The sequence below is a fragment of the Triticum aestivum genome, chromosome 3A, assembly GCF_018294505.1.
Source record: "Triticum aestivum cultivar Chinese Spring chromosome 3A, IWGSC CS RefSeq v2.1, whole genome shotgun sequence".
Classification (NCBI taxonomy): Eukaryota; Viridiplantae; Streptophyta; class Magnoliopsida; order Poales; family Poaceae; genus Triticum; species Triticum aestivum.
Window position 1 is genome coordinate 311,152,937 of NC_057800.1, and position 20,317 is coordinate 311,173,253.

General features: G+C 48.3%; 1 protein-coding gene across 1 annotated transcript; it reads right to left on the reverse strand.

The window, feature by feature from the left end:
- Positions 1-4,004: 4,004 nt before the first annotated feature.
- On the reverse strand, positions 4,005-14,775 carry LOC123061225 (cyclin-T1-5). The gene is made up of 6 exons (XM_044484221.1): positions 14,134-14,775; positions 13,957-14,038; positions 11,609-11,743; positions 11,302-11,480; positions 4,406-4,551; positions 4,005-4,329 (listed from the first exon to the last, which is right to left on the reverse strand). The coding sequence occupies exons 1-6, from the start codon at positions 14,628-14,630 to the stop codon at positions 4,298-4,300; spliced, it is 1,071 nt and encodes a 356-aa protein (XP_044340156.1). The 5' UTR covers positions 14,631-14,775; the 3' UTR covers positions 4,005-4,297.
- Positions 14,776-20,317: the final 5,542 nt, after the last annotated feature.

Genomic DNA, 20,317 nt, shown 5'->3' on the forward strand with positions numbered 1-20,317 from the left:
TGTTTATGCTTCATGGGTGAGTTGTAATATAGTATTTGTATGTTTGATGGATGTGCTACTAATAGATCTTGATGTTATAGCATACGCTCATATTGAGGTACATGAATAAGACTGGGGACCAAACATAGCAGCCGAATGTGCCGACACAAGACTAGTGCGCACAGGCCCGCCTCAGGTGGCGCCACCATGGCGCCCCAACCTCTAGTGTATATTCACGAACAACATACAACGGCGCACAGAGGGGCTTCGCCCACCATGCATCTCGTCATCGTGAGGCCTACCCAAACAACGTTCTGATGAATACTTTCCACGGGAGATGTTGTGTTCTTCATGGGCACTCTTTCTCTGGATGGCCCTCATAAGAGAAACTTAGTCCACGCACGGCCGCACAAAAAGCCAGAATCATGTGTATGCACTGTCTACCATTTAGGAAATAATACAGTCCACGGGAGATGTTGTGTTCTGCATGGGCGCTCTTCCTCTGGATGGCCCTCATCAGAGAAACGTAGTCCACACACGGCCACACGAAAAGCCAGAATCATGCGCACGCACTTGTCTACCATTTAGGAAATAATAGTGTAGCTTTACATAATTAAAAAAGGCACGGACCTTCAAAATATCTAACAGCTCGTTTGGCTCCCTAGATATCATTTCATTGGTAGAAATGAAATGAAATCTACATCCAGATTTCATTTGGTTGAATCCTGATTCCAAATCCAAATTTTATGTTTGGTTGGCACTAGGATTTTTAGTTGAAATACTTACGAACACCAAAATAAGCAAGTATATAACACTGAACGTCTACTGTTCCCACATGCAACAATGTGTTGCATTAAACTAAAGCATGCCATTACACATAAAAAACAAAAGGAGAAAATATTGCGCACAAGCTCTACACTGGTAGCTTATAAGTTGTGCACACGCTCTAGACTTGTGACTACAAATTTCTGAAGAAAATGTTGGGGTATCACAAGGACACATCATTTTCAGAGGGGACAATGAGGACGCGAGAGGGCAGGTCGGGGGCCTTTTGCCCACGGCCGGGCAAGATGGAAGGGATTTCCTTTTTAATTCTTACTTGATTAGATTGATATATCTCCTTTCTTTATATAGAGAGGTTTACTTGACTCCCAAAAAAGACTACTTGACCCTTAAGCAAGCGACCCTTATCTCTAATTAACCCTAAGACTAACGGGCTATACCGCCAGCCCAGGCCATTAGGCCCATTACGTACTCTAACACTACACCCTACCTGGACATGCAGCTTGTCCTCGAGCTGCAGCCTAACCAACTTATAACCATGACTCGACGCAACACAGACCTAACACCTAAAAACAAGCCTTTTACATCTCGGCTTGTTTTATTACTCTCAACCAAAAATGGATTGAAACAATTTATTTTGGACCCCTTAACAAAAAGTGGACACCATCCGCACGTCGGACGTGCACGTGTACGGCCACCTGAATCCCATGGACACCATCTAGACAAAAGGAGTGCATGTGTATGGCCGCCTGGAAGTGGTCGCAAGAGCGACTAGCGGAGGCGCCCTCGCGGCGGCCAGCGGAATGCAGTGATGCTACGCGGTGCGCTCCTGTCAGTGAGACCCTGCCTTCTCCCCACCGGACGGCCGTTGGTCTGCACCGCACAAAGAAGAGTAGAGGGCTTGCGATGGAGAATGACGAGGAGGGGTGCCCCCCAACCACCGATGTCGCAGACTTTGAGGTCGCTGCCCGCGGGGAAAAAAGCATGCCCAAGATCCCCGACGCAGCGGACGAGATCGAGGTCCTTTGTGCAGTGAAGCGCAGCGAAGCGCAACTGGGAGGAGCGGCAGCTGCAGACCACACTTCTCCCGCACAGGCCAACGCGCTAGGAGGCCGCGCGCAGCAGCCTGCAGCCTCGCCGCCACCGACACGTAGCGGGTAGTGATCCAAGCCAGAAGCGGTGACGGCGATGGTGGGAACTTGATCTGCTGGATGGGAACGCCCTGGGGAAGCGGTACTGGCGACGGCGGGAACTTGATCTGGTGGATCGGGACTCCCGCCGGCGCGGTCGATGCGGGGCCGGAGCTGACCGGCGATGGCTGCAGCAGCAGAGCACCGGGTGCGACGGAGGCCGCTAGGAGCGGCGGCTGCCACTGTAGCCAGGGCGGGATGGTGGTGGCGGTGGATGGCAGCTGCAGTGGCTGCTGCAGCGGCCCGGCGAGCGCGGCAGGGACGCCCTGGGGCAGCGGCTACTGCGGCGGAGCGCCGGGCGCGACGGAGGCCGCCAGGAGCGGTGGCTGCCACTGCAGGCAGGGCGGGATGGTGGATGGCAGCTGCTGCGGTGGCCCGGCGAGCGCGGCGGAGGCCGCCTGATGCAGCGGCTACCACGGCGGCGCAGTGGCGATGATGGGCGGCGCAGCCGGGTGCGGCCCGTAGGACCCGACCAAGAACATGCGGATTTCCTGAATCGTCTGGATTAGGTCCCGCAGGGCCCAGGACACCTCCGAGGTGAGGACGGCGGGAGTGGGCGCGACGGAGGATCCCAACGCGGGCAGGAGCGGGGCGACGGTCGTGGTGGTCGCCGGAGGCGATGAGGTGACCGGCAGCGAAAGAGACGGGTTGGGCGGCGGTGAAGACATGATCGAACCGAAGCTAGCTGATACCAAATTGTTATGGCGCTGGTGGAAGGAAGGCATGAGAGGGCCGGCTGGGGGCCTTTTGCCCACGGCCGGGCAAGATGGAAGGGATTTCTTTTTTAATTCTTGCTTGATTAGATTGATACATCTCCCCTTTTTATATAGAGAGATTTACTTAACTTTCAAATAAAGCTTACTTGATCCCTAAGCAAGCGACTCTTATCTCTAATTAACCCTAAAGCTAACGGGCTATACCGGCAGCCCAGGCCATTAGGCCCATTACGTATTCTAACGGGACACTTGTGGTCTGGTGTTAATAAAAAGTATGAATGAAAGGAAAAAAAAATCTCACTTGATTTTGCGTACAAGCCTGCACATCACTGGAATCTTAGCACACTTTAAGTTTCAGAGAACTAGATAATTAACTAGCACATGCTTTCTTGCAATAATCAGAAAACAGTAGATGTCTGGATTCAGTTTCGAAGAACTGAAATATTCACACCTACATTCCATGCCTTCGTCATCAGATAAACAAGAGCAAAGATAATTTTATCAATCAGCAATGCCCATGCGCACTGACACTAATTAAGAAACCAACTAATGTATTACACTACTAGTACTAACATATGGCTGTCGAACCAATGGCCATGAAAGGCCATTCAAGCCGACTCATACCACCAAGCCGAAGATTGCTCATACCTCCAAGCAGAAGATTGAAGAAGGGAGTGGAGACAGCAACTGGAGACGGTATAGCGATGAGGAATTAAGGGAGAACGGATGAGGAGTCGCCGACAGGGGCGTTCAGCAAAGGGCATGATTGAGGGGAAGACGCCACTGGTCTTGGACGACGAGGTACGTCAGGGCGTTGGGGATATGAGCTCGATGGGGTCCCTTGGCCTGGATGGATTCAAGGATGCACTGCTGGTGGAGATGGACTCCAGCGGCCCGGCTCCTCTTGACTGGGCGGCAGCAACAGATCTCGTGGGCGGGAATGGTCGAAGGAGACGAGGGCGTTAGGGGCGAGAGGATTTGGCGAATGACGGCTTCCAAGTCAGGATTTGGTTTACATAACGTTTCAGACATATGGAATTGAGAAATGAATTCCGATGCCCAATTCCGGGGCAGCCAAACGTGTCAGAATTCACAATTGAATTCCACCAATTCTGGCTAAAATGATGGGTGCCAAACAACCTGTAACAGAATTTTGAAGGACTAATGATTTTTCTCATGAAATACAGAGTTGAACTATTCCTCAAAGGGTGGTTAATTGATAGTGCTCTTAAGAGTTCTTGATCGCTGGGCTGAACAGCTTAAAAATACTTCTTTCAAATTGCTCAAAGGGTGGTTAATTGGTTTTGGAAATACATCAGATGAAACTCGTTAAATGTGTATCACGCTCAAAAAGAAAACTTGCATACGTCCACATATAGCACACTACTTTACAGAAAAGGGAAATGATAACAGACATGACAACTTTTGTCCTTTTTGAACATGGCAACACTCTTTAGTCGTAGAAATAAAATGAAAAACAATTGAGTATATTTTCAAACTATCAATGCTGTCCAGTAGTTCAAGACGTGTTGCCACCATATCCAGGTATACATATTTGTATAAAAGTGGCCACTAAACCATGTAAAAGGATATGTTGGTATAAAAAGCAAGCATATGGAATCTACGATTCTAAAGTAGCTCCTTCAACTGTTGGACAACATCTGCAATTGCAACAGATTAGTGTTGTCAATCCAAAGATAAAATATGCTCACACTGCAACTAGAGAGGACAAGTTACCTTGAACAGTATGCGGTGTCGTTTTGAACTCATGCCAGAAATTTTGGTGAAAGGTAATGTCATAGCGGAGGAATTTTCCAGCAAGGAATGCAGCTCCAGCCGCAATATGATGAGGTTTGAACTGAAGCCAAAGAGAACTCCGAAGCCTGTATTACAAAAATAATTAATATAGATGGATAACACAAACAGAAATGAACACTATTAAGAGAGCTGGACAAACCATTGATTAGTGGAACCGTGTCAATGAAAAATAAGGTCGTTTTTTTAGACAATACAAGTCATATCAACAAAAAATGTCAAGATCCAACCAAATAGCAACATATTAAAGAAAAACAAACAAGCCATACACCAAGGTCCTTACCACTAACAGATGCTTCAGGTGATAATATTATCGAAGAACCATCTGCAGGATTGCTTTATTGCTGAACTCTAGCAATTACACATGCCTCTTGTGATGCATATAACAATTATTTGACCAAATAATTCTCCAGCAGCATATGCCAACCCAGGGATTGTGAATGTCATTTCACCATGACAAGATGAGATTTGCAAAGCACGGAACGGAGAAGATAGCATGTCCATGTCCAAGCAACATTGGACTTGTTCTTGTTTACTAACCAAATCTCAGGGTTTTTTTTGTACCAACTCTAATATCATGAAGCAAGATTTTAAATAGCATGCAGCCTGTGCTTCCATATATGGCCATTGTTGCCAAAGATGAAGTTAACCTTCTCAAGGACCATATTACATATGCACCAATGTACATTTTCCACCGCTTTATAAATGAAAAATGACGCACTAGGGCTTTTCAGTGATATGCTGCCTTTTGTAAAGCAAAAAGGAAGGAAATTATAGTCTGAGACATCTATAACAGAAATTCCAAGGGATCCACTAATGATGGAACGAGCATAGCATGACCACTTTATAGCCTAAATAGAAATGTACAAGCATAAGCAAAGTTGCATACAAAGAGGAGCAACTGCTTGATCACAAATATAACAACTATGTCTGTTACAATCACATCTTGAATGTGCAAAATATATAATACTACACAAATTGACAGTGATAAAAAACAAGGGACCAGCCATGAGAGCCTACATCTGTAGTAGCTCAAAAGAATGGCAAATAAGTTTCAGTGTGAAAGGTGTGCTCCTTTTCTTAAATTGGACTGTGTTGTCACTGTATTCCCAGAAAAAGGTGCCAATAAAGTTAGAATAACATTACGAGCTTAAAGATTGTCTAACAGTCAAGGTTCAACAGTTGCAGTGAAGCGAGGCTGCGAGAAGTGTGACTTCAGTTAAAATGAAAAGGATAATGTTTAGGGCAAAGATTGAGTCTGGACGTTAGGTGCATAATCTTTCCTTCCTTGAGTTCACATTTTCATTTGTCCCAAATATCACATCACACCACATAATGATGTAAAATACACTTTTATGACAACCGCACCAATCCGCTACAGGAATTCTAACAGTGTAACACAAAATTGCATACAGCACACAGAATCGAATGGCATCCACTTGCACACATGAGAGTTCAAACTAGTCCAGCAAAAACCTTACTGGAGCTGACACGACAAAATCATCTTGCTCATAAATGTGCATGCATACTTGAACAGAAACCAAATATATCATATAATTTTTCAGTGATGCTTAATGTCATCCGACATCTCAAACTCTTTGTTACAGATATGTACTATTGAAACAAGCCCTAGCACGACCACACCGTTAATCTCTGAATGTTATTTGCATATCAAATTTCCATTTACATGTGGCACAGGAAACCCATAGCAATATTACCGGGTACCACGCTGATAACAATTTTCTCTCCGTTGTGCAACGTAAAAACTCAGCCACTCTTATGGAGATGAAATCCAAAAGATTTTCGTTGGGGCGTAACCCTCTTAGCGACGCGCCACATCGGAACCCGGGTGTGGTGTCAAATGGGCAAGCCCCCCCCCCCCCCCGGTGGCGCGTCGCATCTTCATCTGGATACAGTGGCAAGTGAGCGAGGATCGGGTCGTCGCATCCTTAGTGACGCGCCACATCAGCGCCCGGATGTAGTGGAAAATGAGCAAGGGTCTTCACATTTGACTCGACGAGTGCGAAGGGTAAGGAAGCTAGCCGAGACTAGGAGGATCCGCTTAGGTATCTGGAACGTAGGGTCTTTGACAGGGAAGCTTCGGGAGCTAGTTGATGCAGCGGTGAGGAGAGGTGTTGATATCCTCTGAGAAACCAAATGAGGGGGGGAGGGTAGGCATCTTGATCAACAAGAGCCTCAAGTATGGAGTGGTAAACGTCAAGAGACGTGAGGACCGGATTATCCTGGTCAAGCTGACTTAGTTCTCAATGTTATCAGCGCATATGCCCCGCAAATAGGCCACAATGAGAACACCAAGAGAGAGTTCTAGGAAGGCCTAGAGGACATGGTTAGGAGTGTACCGATTGGCAAGAAGCTCTTCATAGGAGGAGACATCAATGGCCACGTGGGTACAACTAACACAGGTTTTGAAGGGGTGCATGGGGCCTTTGGCTATGGCATCACGAATCAAGAAGGAGAAGATGTCTTAAGCTTTGCTCTAGCCTACGACATGATCATAGCTAACACCCTCTTTAAAAAGAGGGAATCACATCTCGTGACTTTTAGTAGTGGTGAGCACTCTAGCCAAATTGATTTCATCCTCTCGACAAGAGAAGATAGGTGTGCATGCCTAGATTGTAAGGTGATACCTAGAGAGAGTGTTAACCCTCAGCATAAGCTGGTGGTTGCTGCCTTCCGCTTTCGGACTCGTGTCCAGCGGGATAAGCGTGCCAAAGTCGCTAGAACAAAGTGGTGGAAGCTCAAGGAGGAGGTAGCTTAGAAGTTCAAGGAGAGGGTCATTAAGGAGGGCCCTTGGAGGAAGGAGGGGATACAGACAATGTGTGGTTGAAGATGGCGACCTGCATTCGTAAGGTGGACTCGGAGGAGTTTGGAGTGTCCAGGGGAAGGAGAAGCGGCGCTAAGGACACCTGGTGGTGGAACGATGATGCCCAGAAGGCGATTAAGGAGAAGAAAGATTGTTTCAGACGCCTATACCTGGATAGGAGTGCAGACAACATAGAGAAGTACAAGATGATGAAGAAGGCTGCAAAGCAAGCTGTCAGTGAAGCAAGGGGTCAGGCGTATGAGGACCTCTACCAACGGTTAGGCACGAAGGAAGGCGAAAGGGACATCTATAAGATGGCCAAGATCCGTGAGAGGAAGGCGAGGGATACTGGCCAAGTCAAATGCATCAAGGACGGAGCAGACCAACTCCTGGTGAAGGACGAGGAGATTAAGCATAGATGGCGGAAGTACTTCAACAAGTTCAATGGGGAGAATGAGAGTTGTACCATTGAACTAGACGACTCCTTTGATGAGACCAGCATGTGTTCTGTGCGGTGAATCCAGGAGTCTGAAGTCAAGGAGGCTTTAAAAAGGATGAAAGGAAGCAAGGCGATGGGTCCTGATGGTATCCCCATTGAGGTGTGGAAAGGCCTCAGGACAAAGCGATAGTATGGCTAACCAAGCTTTTCAACCTTATTTTTCGAGCAAACAAGATGCCAGAAGAATGGAGACGAAGTATATTAGTACCGATCTTCAAGAACAAGGGGAATGTTCAGAGTTGTACGAATTATCATGGAATTAAGCTAATGAGCCATACAATGAAGCTATGGGAGAGAGTCATTGAGCTTTGCTCAAGAAAAACGACAAGCGTGACCAAAAATCAGTTTGGTTTCATGACTGGGAGGTTGACCATGGAAGCCATTTTCTTGGTACGACAACTTATAGAGAGATACAGGGAGCAAAAGAAGAACTTGCATATGGTGTTCATTGACTTGGAGAAGGCTTATGATAAGATACTGCCGAATATCATGTGGTGGGCCTTGGAGAAACACAAAGTCCCAGCAAAGTACATTACCCTCATCCCTCATCAAGGACATGCACGATAATGTTGTGAAAAGTGTCCGAACAAGTGATGTCGACACTGATGACTTCCTGATTAAGATAGGACTGCATCAGGGGTCAGCTTTGAGCCCTTATCTTTGCCTTGGTGATGGATTAGGTCACAAGGGATATACAAGGAGATACTCATGGTGTATGCTCTTTGCGGATGATGTGGTGCTAGTTGATGATAGTTGGGCGGGGGTCAATAGGAAGTTAGAGTTATAGAGAGAAACCTTGGAATCGAAAGGTTTTAGGCTTAGTAGAACTAAAATCGAGTACATGAGGTGCGGTTTCAGTACTACTAGGCGCGAGGAGGAGGTTAGCCTGGATGGACAGGTGGTGCCTCAGAAGGACACCTTTCAATATTTGGGGTCAATGCTGCAAAAGGATGGAGGTATTGATGAAGATGTGAATCATCGCATCAAAGCTGGATGGATGAAGTGGCGCCAAGCTTCTGGCATTCTCTGTGACAAGAGTGCCACAAAAGCTAAAAGGCAAGTTCTACAGGACGGCGGTTCGACCCGCAATGTTGTATGGCGCTGAGTGTTGGACAAGTTCAACAGTTAGGTGTGGCGGAGATGCGCATGTTAAGGTGGATGTGTGGCCACACGAGGAAGGATCGAGCCCAGAATGATGATATATGAGATAGAGTTGGGGTAGCACCAATTGAAGAGAAGCTTGTCCAACATCGTCTGAGATGGTTTGGGCACCTCCAGAAGCTCCAGTGCATAGCGGAGGGCTAAAGCACGCGGGTAATGTCAAGAGAGGTCGGGGTAGACCGAATTTGACATGGGACGAGTCCGTAAAGAGAGATCCGAAGGACTGGAGTATCACCAAAGAACCAGCTATGGACAGGGGTGCGTGGAAGCTTGCTATCCATGTGCCAGAACCATGAGTTGGTCGCGAGATCTGATGGGTTTCACCTCTAGCCTACCCCAACTTGTTTGGGACTAAGGGCTTTGTCGTTGTTGCATTGGAAGTGCAACTTAATAATTTATATGTTTGGACAATAATATGTTAAAAGATTCAGAATGGACTATGGAGACATAGTTTGAGTAAATTTGTCCCAATAAATTATTTCAAAATAACGTACTTTTAAGGTACTAGAGATAGAGATATATTACCATAGAAAATAGTTTCGGAAGTTCCATCCCAGAGCCCATGAAATATCAAGCGATAAAAGAGAGCGACTTGAGGAAGTATAACAATTTACAAAGGCTATCAAATGGGCTAGCACAATAAAACTGTATCCAGGACAGCAAAACAGAACTAGTCCTATGCAAATATGGTTTAACAAACTTAAGTTTGCGCCATGATACCAGTATCATAGCATTCTTGTGGATACAAAATTGCATGTTCACAACACTTGACATGCTACCAGTAGCATAGCATTCTTGTGGAAACAAAATTACATGTTCACAGCACCTGGCATGCTTCTTCAGCACTGTGTTCACAACTGTATATTGGATTGGAATTCCCAGTCTTGAGATGGTGTTCTCACACTTTCCACACTTTTGCAAGGGCATACATGTCATTCACATACTTAGAAAGTAAAGACTTGGGCCTTCTATCTAGCATAGCATGGGGTCGATCTCGCCATACGAAGGTACCACTAACAGCTTCCTCTACGAGCTTTTAGGGATTTAGAATTAATGCACACCATAGTCTCAATGCAAATTTACAAAGAGTGGACGATTTTTCAAAAAAAAATTAACTCATGCTCACATATGTCACATAGATTTCATGTCCACAGAACAGCGTGGCTAGAGTTTATGCCAATATTTACCCAATGTCAGGGGAATTTGAACCGATGCTTTTGGAAGTCCCACATAACTACATTATCTACCTCCAAGAAGGTTATCTTCTTTTTGAAATATGAAAATATTTATCCTTGAAGATTGTTATTCTATACAATTGCTTGAATATGGCAGACCACTGCATTAGTTATGCAAACAATTTATACTATCATTGCAATAGCATACACCTTCATGCACAGAATGGATAATTGCTTTTGGATAGTTTTAGAAAGGTTGCATATACATAGAATCAACAATCTACATCAAATTGAGCTCATATTTGTCGTTGAAGTATAGGAAAAGAGAAAATTAAGATAAACATATACAGTTGCTGGATGAATCTTTATAAAGTTTTGGGAACTTCAACTAACAACAATTACATCAAGTTGACATTGCAACACAGCAAAACTATGAGTGATAGTCCATATAGTCTTTTGTGTTAGTTGTGGATGCCATCCTTTGATACTAATTGTCTGGCAGATAGGGAGAGTACAAGAAATGATTAACACTTTGAAATGTTAGATCTCACTTCATAAAAAAATCACACTGAAATGTCTAATCATTTCGGTGATACAATTTGAACAAGTGTTGCACTGGCACCATTCAGATCAAGTTATAGTGCTTTGGTAGAAGATCAACTGACTAATACACATTGCTCCCAGATGAGGTTAGTTCGTAGTGAAATGTAGATTAGTTGACTAATACACATTGGCAGAAGATCAGTTGTATCTTCATTCCAGTCTTGCTACCTAATAGGTCCACAAAGCAATGGCTGACTAGCATTTACCTTCATAACAACCTCCATTTAACATCTCATATGTTCAGCTGTTCTTTTGTTTTCTGTCCATTTGCCAGATTGTAATAGGTATTCATGATTGTACCGCTATAACCCGCATATGACATGCACAGAGCATCCTACCAGTTTAAAAAGACAATACCTAAAACACCCAGCCTGATCCAACATTAATAAAAGCCAAAATCCAACCAGTACACATGGTAATTAGACAATGTTTGCAACCACAATAATATGAATGGTGTACAATATACATTGAACTTTGTTAATAATTAGAATTGAATAAATGAATGATGTCAGCAAATAAAGATCAATTAATGTGTTCAGCGATGTGAAATACTTACCCTTCATTAATCAGACTCAAGGCAACGTTAAATATAACGGAATGTGAAAGTCCTAGTCTGCTCAAAGCAGATGAAAGTGAAGTATATGGATGGACCACTTCAAGTTCAAAATCAAGTGTTGTCAGTATCATCTGCTCCGCCTGTATTACACTTTCTCGGTACAGTTCAAACCAGTTTTGCTGCAGAAAAAGAAATACCAACCATTGATTCACTAGCACATAGCAGATATAAGAACACTGAAATTAACATGGGCAAACTAAACATAGTTGTATTGTATATTGAGAAAGTATCTGTTGATTCTACTTACACCACGCGACATGTAAGGAAGGAGATTGAATTCTTGGTTTTCAGAAACTTCACATGAAGCCCTAAGAATAGTATTCAAAAGGCATGTTGTTTCCTCTGTCTTTGACGCCAGAAACAATGCCGCGGTCGCAACCAACTTGCAAATTCAAAGAAGATAATATTATGATATTGAATCTCTCATATCTGCTTATGGAGAGGATAAAAACACAACAAATATTGGTTCTTAGATAACTGTCTCATTCAAGTGAATAGCTTAGATTCTAGACAACAGATGGGCTTTGAACAGTCAACAAACTAAGCAATGCAAAGGCGGGCCAAGTTAAAGAAATAGACACATAAATGATCATAACATGGGCAGCACTCTCCGCCAGTTGACCGGCACCGGCACGGGGCGCTGATTGGTCGCCACGTGCTCCATTAGATTAGGACACCCCCAGCCGCTCGATCGTGATTCATCTCTCTCGCCCGCTCAGGTCAATGGCGGAGAAAAAAAATCCCCACGTGACGCGCATATCTCTGGCCTCCCGTCCATGTGTTTCTAGCTCAGCATCCTTGTTCATTGAAGGCACATAGGTGTCCCCGATAGTCATCGCCACAGTCGTCGTGGATGCCGTCGAGACTCGTCGCAGCACCCGTCAACCCAGACATAGCACCGCCAGCCACCAGTTGCAGCCCTGCTCACCGCTCACCGGAGTCCCCTGCACGGTGCGGCACAAGCGCCAGGCAGTTGAAGCTCTGCCGCCAATGGTTCCAGCACACGGTCACGGCATTGGCCGCCTCGCAGTGCCGCGAGCTAGTAGCAACTCGGCGCACGCCCTTTGCAGCATCTCCACGCGTAGTTCCTACCATGGCCGGCCACCGTTGCATCGTCACGCCATCGTCCACTCGTCGCAAGGCCATTTGCACATACCGCACGTTGTTCCTAGCATCCCCGCGCATCGTGCCTAGCATCCCCGTGCATCGTTCCTAGCATCACATTTGCAGTATCCTTCGCAGCACGTCGGCATCTTGCAGCAACGGGCATCTTCGTTGCAAGCGCTCGCCTCTGCTGGTTGCAGCTCCACCGGCCGCGGTTTGTAGCACCCCTCCCAGCACATCACCTCCTGGTCGCCCCAAGCAGCACCCGGCGTCGTCGGTTCGTAGCCCACCGACTGCAGCATTGTCGTGACGCCTTGCTGTGGAGGTATTGGCGCTCGCCGCATCTCCGGCACCGCAGTTGAGCACGCGATGTGGTTGCCGGCTAAGAAGCATGGAACAAAAATTAGCGCTTGGCCGTCCTGATAGCGCGGGACACAGAGACACGGCAGGATACGGCCGGATACGCGTATCCCGTAGTATCTCCTGATTTTCAATTTAAAGAAAAAGAAAAAAAAGGGGGCACACGTCTGGGACACGGCTCGCCCCAAAAAACAGCCTCAGCCCAATACCTTGCAGCAGTCGCACGCACAGTTTCTGTATAACGAGTTTCTCATAGCCTCCTAGGCAGCAGTGAACACGCCGCCGCCTACTGGATCGAAGCCGTCGCCGCCGCTGCCTGGAATCAACCGGCGACCGCTACCCCTAGCACCAACAACCTCTCCTCCCGACGGCAGGTAACCCCAACTACCCAAACCCAACAGCCTCTCCTCAACCTCATCTCTTTTATTCTGATTTTCTTCAATTGAGCTGCTGGCTGCTGTGTGCTGCTGCTTGCTACGGTGCTACCCATGTTGTGCTGCTCTTTGAATGCTTGTGTTGCTTGTTGTTAGGTAGCAATAGCATGGCACCTGGTAGCGCCACAACCGGTACCGGTAACCAATCGTCCGTGGGTAAGAGTGAAGGGCAGCCATGTCCTGGTGCTGTACATCCCAAGCATCCTGTGTAGTCTTCTTCAGTCTCTAATACTAGACCAGCGTTTGATGTGTTTTGCAAGATGGAACTTGCAATGACATGGGACTATGGGAGGATCAATCAAGCACTTGATAAAGGAGACACCAAATGGGGCAGTATTATGATATCTTTCTCATTATTATTTTTGTCTTAACTCTATATTACATGGCATTATGATCATTAGTCAACATGGCAAAGATGTGTTTATTTTTCTCATTATATAGAGTAGGTGGTAAAGCTACTATCTCAATCTGCATATTAGTGGAGTGGCGTTGGTTGGTATAGGGACTGAAAAGAAGAACTTATTATACAATATAGCAGGTCCTTCCCAGTGATAAACGAACATCCAAATCAATCTCATTGAAATATTCTTGCAAAACGATTTTATATTATTGGGACGGAGGGAGTAATTTTTAACTCATAAGTTGCAATAGCATTACTGACAAGATTCCTGTAAAAGAAGAGGTGAAGGCAACTAACAAATCTGTCGTTGCAGGCATGGGATCTGTGGAAAAAGAACCGATGGCAATACACCACTGCCGTCGCAACAGTCGTCTGCGGCCTATGTCAAACACAAACACAAGCACTACGATCAGTAATCATGGAGACAAATCACCAAACAAAACCAACAAACCGCAGAGCCAGCAGCGAGTTTACAGCCCAAGGCGGAAGCCGAGGCAGCGCAGGTAGGCGCAGTAGGACGCGCGCAACCTTGCCTCCAAAGCGGAGTCGATGCCGTCCTTCCACGAAGGTGACCTTCGCTCGATCTCCTCTCGCGACAGCAACGCCCTGGCGTCACCATCCTTGGGATGTCTCGTCGGCAACAGGCGTGGCACGGCCGCGACCGGCGGATCACACCGGGGCTCTGGCGCGCGGCGAGCCCGCTTCGGCGGAGGTGTGCCCGGGGCCCGCTGAGAGGGGGCCGGAAAGATAGGTTCCTGGAGGTGGGAGAGAGCGAGCGGATCGTGGCGGGGGTGGTAGGGGGCAGTGTTGGCATGGGGACATGGCTGGGGGTACGGTTGGGAATGGGTGTGGTACGCGTCGTCATGGTCACGGCCGCGGCGGCGGGGGCGGTGGGGAGGAGGGTGGTCATGGCTATAGGGGTGAGGTCGGTGCCTGACCAGGTCAGGGTGGAAAGGCTGAGAGAAGGACATTGCGGCGGCGGCGGCGGTGCGGGTGGGAATCGGATCAGGTCAGGGAACCCAAGAAGGATGAGGACTTGCGTTCTATCAGGCTAGCCATGGACCGTAGAATGAGAAGTATGATGGCTACAGATCTTGCAGTTGTACAGCCCCACGGCGTGGTGCCCCCGCGTGGCTAAATTCATTATTTTGACCCTTTTATATACGAAGTTAAGCAGGATTTGATCTTACTTTAAAAAAAAACAGATTTGGGCCTTTTTCTACCGTCAATCGCTCGTGCGCCAGCCACATGGAAAAGGGACCTAGCGCCTAGGACCCTGGGTAGGATGTGTCGCCCTGCCATAAGAGTCATGTAGTGGGATAAGTGGTTGGGGCCCCCACCGACCCATTCATCCCAATCTCCTTCCCCTCTCTCCCCCACACAAGCACCCATTAGATCCACTCTTCATTGCTTGAGATTTGTCCGGTGGATCCGGATCATTAGGTACCTCTCTCACCCCCTCTCCTCTTTTGGTTGGTTGGAATGATCTATTTTGGTTGCATTTCTCACATTTTTTGCAAATCCTAGGCCTTGCTCTTGTTGGGGTGAAATCAAGGTATATGATGCATTTTAGGTTTATGTTTGTGCTTGACTATATATTGTGTGCCTAGCATTGTTGGGGGTAGCAAGATCTAATGGTAGGGTTAGTGGTTTTGTTAGGGCTAGGGTTAGGGTTGAGGTTATGACATCATTTGTGTTGGGAAACATAGTGGAAAACAAGAAAAAATCGTCCTACGATCACCCAGGAACAATATGAAAGATATTGTGATCAACGATCGTTACCGACTCCGAGAGTGCAGCGGAAATAGACGAGTCAGTGTAAATTGTACTTGGAGTCCCTCGAACATCGATGACGATCCCGTGAACCGCCCTCGAACGATCCCTCGAATAGAAGACCGAAAGCACGACCTCTCTACTTTGTTGCAAACATACGGTCTTCACGATCCGGCAGCGCTTCACCGCCCAGAGCTAGTCGACGCCGGAGAATTAGAAGGCGGAGATTAGAACCACATTAGACTTCTAATTATGAGGATTGGAGGTGGCTAGGGCTAGCTCTGATTATTCAACTAGGACCAACTAGAACTAGATCAACTAGAGGAGGCTCCAAAACTTGTCTATCTAAATTGGGCACCAAACATCCACTATATATAAGGTTAGAGGATCCCTCCTTGGGGCGTCCAACTAAGGGGAGGAGGAGTAGGACTTCTCCCCCAACTAAGGGGGGAGGAGTAGGACTCCTCCCCTACTCCTATTCGACCCCCTTCCTTAGGAAAGGGAGGCACTTTCCCACTTGGGCCTTTTTGGCCCAAGTTTCCTTCCACCTCTTGGCCTTATTAGGCTCATTCGTATTAAATTGAATATATATTTGTTCTAAACATTTTCAGAGCATTATATATATAATTTAACATCCCGGAAATATTTTCCACCTACATATATAATGCACAGATCTTGGGGTATACGTCAAGTCTTCAAGGGGAGGCGGTCTTGATCACGCCTCCAGCGTAAGGCCTCCGGAGTCCATCTTGACCACGAATGAGGGCCCATCGGCCCAACCCTAGAGAATGGGCCGGCTAGGTCAGGACCCCCTAATCCAGGACACTGTCAGTAGCCCCCAAACTGGTCACTATGTCGAGGACGATTTTCCTGATAAGAACCTCGGACCCGGAGTCCTTGCTCGAAAAACGACTTCCTCCTTGTAATTTTTGAACTACTCCTTCAAAAGAGCGGTTCTAGCCGAAGATCGACCGAATTTGTTCCTCTGCCCGAAGAGATTGGGTAGCTTAGCCTCGAAGGCCAAACACCTCGATGTGAACGGTTCCACTTGTCTGACAACTTTATCAAAACGGCTCACCACATGACAGGTCGAGCAATTACTGCTCCCCTCAAATCGCGGCCCCGCAAACTTTTTACGGGCACGTCCCTTCGAGGCAGAGATCATGCCCATTTTCTCAGGGATACCATCAAGATTTTGTTTCCCCCCATATTCTCAACGACATCTTTGATGGAAGTGGTGAGTTTATCGACGCAACGAGGCGGACTGTTGGCCTTTCACAAGCCTATAAGAGCAAAAGGAGGACAACGCAACTAACCCCGCTCCCATTCTTCCCATTTACTGATTCGTCTAGCTCCAGCGCCCAGATCTGATCCCACATCCCTTTTCTCTAGCGAGTCCATCCTCCTTCGCCAGCCATGGCCGAGACCCTTCAGGGGCACTGGGTGGTTCCATCGTGACAGATGGCACCATCGAAGAGCTACGCAAAGCGGGGTATCTGACCACCGACATCGCCGCCCATGCTCCAGCCGCTGGCCACCAAGTGCCCGCTCCCAACTCTGGGGAGCGGGTAGTTTTTGTCCCCAGCTCGTCCGAGGGCTATGGTTCTCGATTCATCCTTTTGTGCGCCAGGTGATGTTCTATTTATGGGCTTGATGCTCATCATTTGGCCCCAAACCGCATTCTCCATCTCGCCTCCTTCATCACAATCTGTGAGGCCTTCCTCCACTGTGAACCACAATTCGGCATGTGGCTGAAGATCTTCGGGATCAAGCCGAAGTCCAGTGGCTCCGACCTCGCGGAGTGCGGAGGGGCCATGATTAGCAAAAACCAGGGGGGTTCAAGGGCACCTTCATCAAAACAATGAAGGAGTGGCAATGAGAGTGGTTTTATATCACCGAACCGCTCGCCCCTGGCCAGGCTGAGGTCCCAGCCTTCTCGGCCAGGCCTCCAAAGAAGCTCAAATCCTGGAAGGAGAAGGGCGTCGCCTGGGGGAACCCGAAAGAGGTGGAGGCCTTGATTAAGAGGGTCAAATGGTGGTCCACCACAGGGAAGATCGAGCTTGCCAACGTCGTCAACGTCATGCTCAACCACCACATGCTCCCTCTCCAGCTTCGGGCTACCCCGATGTGGGCGCAAAAGCCCGAGGACATGGGCCCCTTACCGCCTTCTTCCGCTCCACCTTGGCCGCTATGTGGACAAAGCTCATGAAGCTGGCCAAGGACAAGATACCCAAGGAAGGGGAGGATCGCGACCTCGAGGACGGCTATGAAGCCCCACGGTAAGTGATCTTACTTACCACTTTACATTTTTGTCCTCCGTACTAAGGAGTAGAATTTGACAAATCGTATGCTTGACGTTTTGTATAAGTGGTTGGCCTAGGTTCAAGGAGTGCGATGCTCGGCTCCACAACCAGAGGAGCCCATGACTCCCCTGTTCACGGTGCTCCTAACCGAGGAGCCGCACGTGGTGGCCCCCAAAGGGCGAAGTCATAGATGGGTAAGCCTAGTGTGGACCCAGGAGACCTCAGTCACTGTTACTTGTGAGTTGCGTTGGGATTTCCCCGAAGAGAAGAGGATGATGCACGAAAGTGGAGATAAGTATTTCCTTCAGTTATGAAACCAAGGTTATCAATCCAATAGGAGAACCAAGCAACACTATGTAAACAACACCTGCACACAAACAACAAATACTGGCAACCCAACGCGTAGAGGGGTTGTCAATCCCTCTATAGTTATGAGCAAGATTAAAAGATATAGTTTTGATAGATAGATCTGACAAGAATACAAAAGAAAATAAATAAAGAAATCACAGCAAGGTATTTTTGGTTTTAATAAGTGCTAGAAAATAGACTCGGGGGGCATAGTTTTCACTAGAGGCTTCCCTCGAGAAAACAATATACGGTGGGTAGACAAATTACTGTTGGGCAATTGACAGAAAAGCAAATAATTATGATGATATCCAAGGCAATGATCATGTATATAGGCATCAGGTTCAAGACAAGTAGACTGAAATGATTCTTCATCTACTACTATTACTCCACACATCGATCGCTATCCAGCATGCATCTAGTGTATTAAGTTCATGAAACAACGGAGTGACGCCTAAAGTAAGATGACATGATGTTGTGACGCCCCGAGACCGCTGCGCCAGGTGTCTTCCAGTCATTCACTGTCGTTGCCATGTCATTTGCTTGTGTGTCGCATCTTGCCATGTCATCATGTGCATTGCATCATCATGTTTTTCAAAACTTGCATCCGTCCGGGTCTTCCGGTTCTCTCCGTTGTCCGTTCTGAGCCCAGACACACTTGCACGTGCCCGCGGTACCTCCGAAATAGTATTTTATAAGTGGTAATGTTCTCGGAATGGGTTGAAAGTTGGCATGCGGTTTTGTTATGTTGTCAGTAGGTCGCCTGCCAAGTTTCATCGCATTCGGAGTTCGTTTGATACCCCAACGGATAACTATAGCGACAATATAGTCGGTCTTTTCGTCGGACGTTTTCGGTCTCCGGAAACTGTGCCGGGCTGCATCTCTCCCCTCTTCTCTCAGACCAACCTGCTCTCCACAGTCCGCCTAGGCCCAGCCTACCCCTCTTTGCGCCATGCATAGACCTCTCGTGCGCGTCTGAAACTTCCTCGGACCCGACCCGGGCAGTTGTCACCGTTGGACTCCATTCATCCCCAAACATCTACAAAACATCTCCGTTTTTCTTTTTGGTCTCCCTAGCCTATTTATCTCGAGCGTTCGATCTAAATCGGAGGGACCGGATTAGCCCCTAACCTAACCGACTCACTATATAAATCAGCAACCCTAAATTCTAGGGACTTGTCCCGTCGAGCCGCCGCATCCACCTCGGGATCCCTCCGGATCCAAACCCACCAATCACCACAGCTCCTCTCGATCCCCTCCATCCCGAGATCCACAACTCCTCTGCTCGCGGCCCTGCGTCCCCCCTCCACGCTCGTGCCTGAGCAGGAGCGCTTGGCATCGTCTCCTCGCGCCACCAAGTCGTCGTTCCTCTACCGCCAGCGTCCGAACCTTCAGCGAGCAAGATGAGCACCACCGCGCCCTTCCCCGACCACTTCTCTTTCTGTCTCTCTCTCCCTCCGGTCTCTCATCTCTCTCTGGTTGCTGCAGGGAGTTGGACCAGCCATGGTGCCTGAGCGCCTCAAGTTCGTCACCTGCCATTCGGCAGGGCCTCCACCGCCCGGATCCGTGCCCTGCCCCCATTCCCGCGTCGTGTCCCTGTTGCGCCGTCGCTCTCTCGCCGGAGCCGCAGTTCACCGGGGCACCCAAATGTCACTATTGACCACCTCCAGGTCGGTCCCCGCTGCCGCTTTTTCCGTCCAGCGCCTCCGCTGCTATGCTTCCCGATGAACAAAGGACCGTGCCGCTCTGACGACCCCGCCCGCCGGCGACCGGAACCGTCGTGTGCCCTCTCCTTCCCGTCTCGCGTCGTCCCGGCGCCGCCAAGTCCATCGTCGGCCTCCTCCTGCTTCTGCATGCGAGCATGCGAAGAGGATGAACCCGTGCCGAGTCCCGTTCGATTCTTCTGCTTCGCCCCATGCCCGGCATCTGCTTTGCGGGCGTTAACCCCCCGGCAGTCCTCGCTTCGAGCCGGAGGTAGCGGCCAACCGCAGCTCGCCGGCCGCCGTCCCAGCGCCTCCGCGAGCCAGCTCTTAAGTGAGGACGACGCCATGCCCCAGCTTCGTCGCGCGCCCCTGCCTCGCCATGTCCGTCTCCAGCCGCCGCGGATCCGCTCCTTCCCTTGCCTGCATCCGTCGCCCCGCCAAGTCCCTCAAGCCGCCGCCAAGTCCTGCTGTTGTGGCCTCTTGCATCGCCGGGGTCCATCTACATTGAAGTAGTTGCAGAGAAGGATGAGCGCC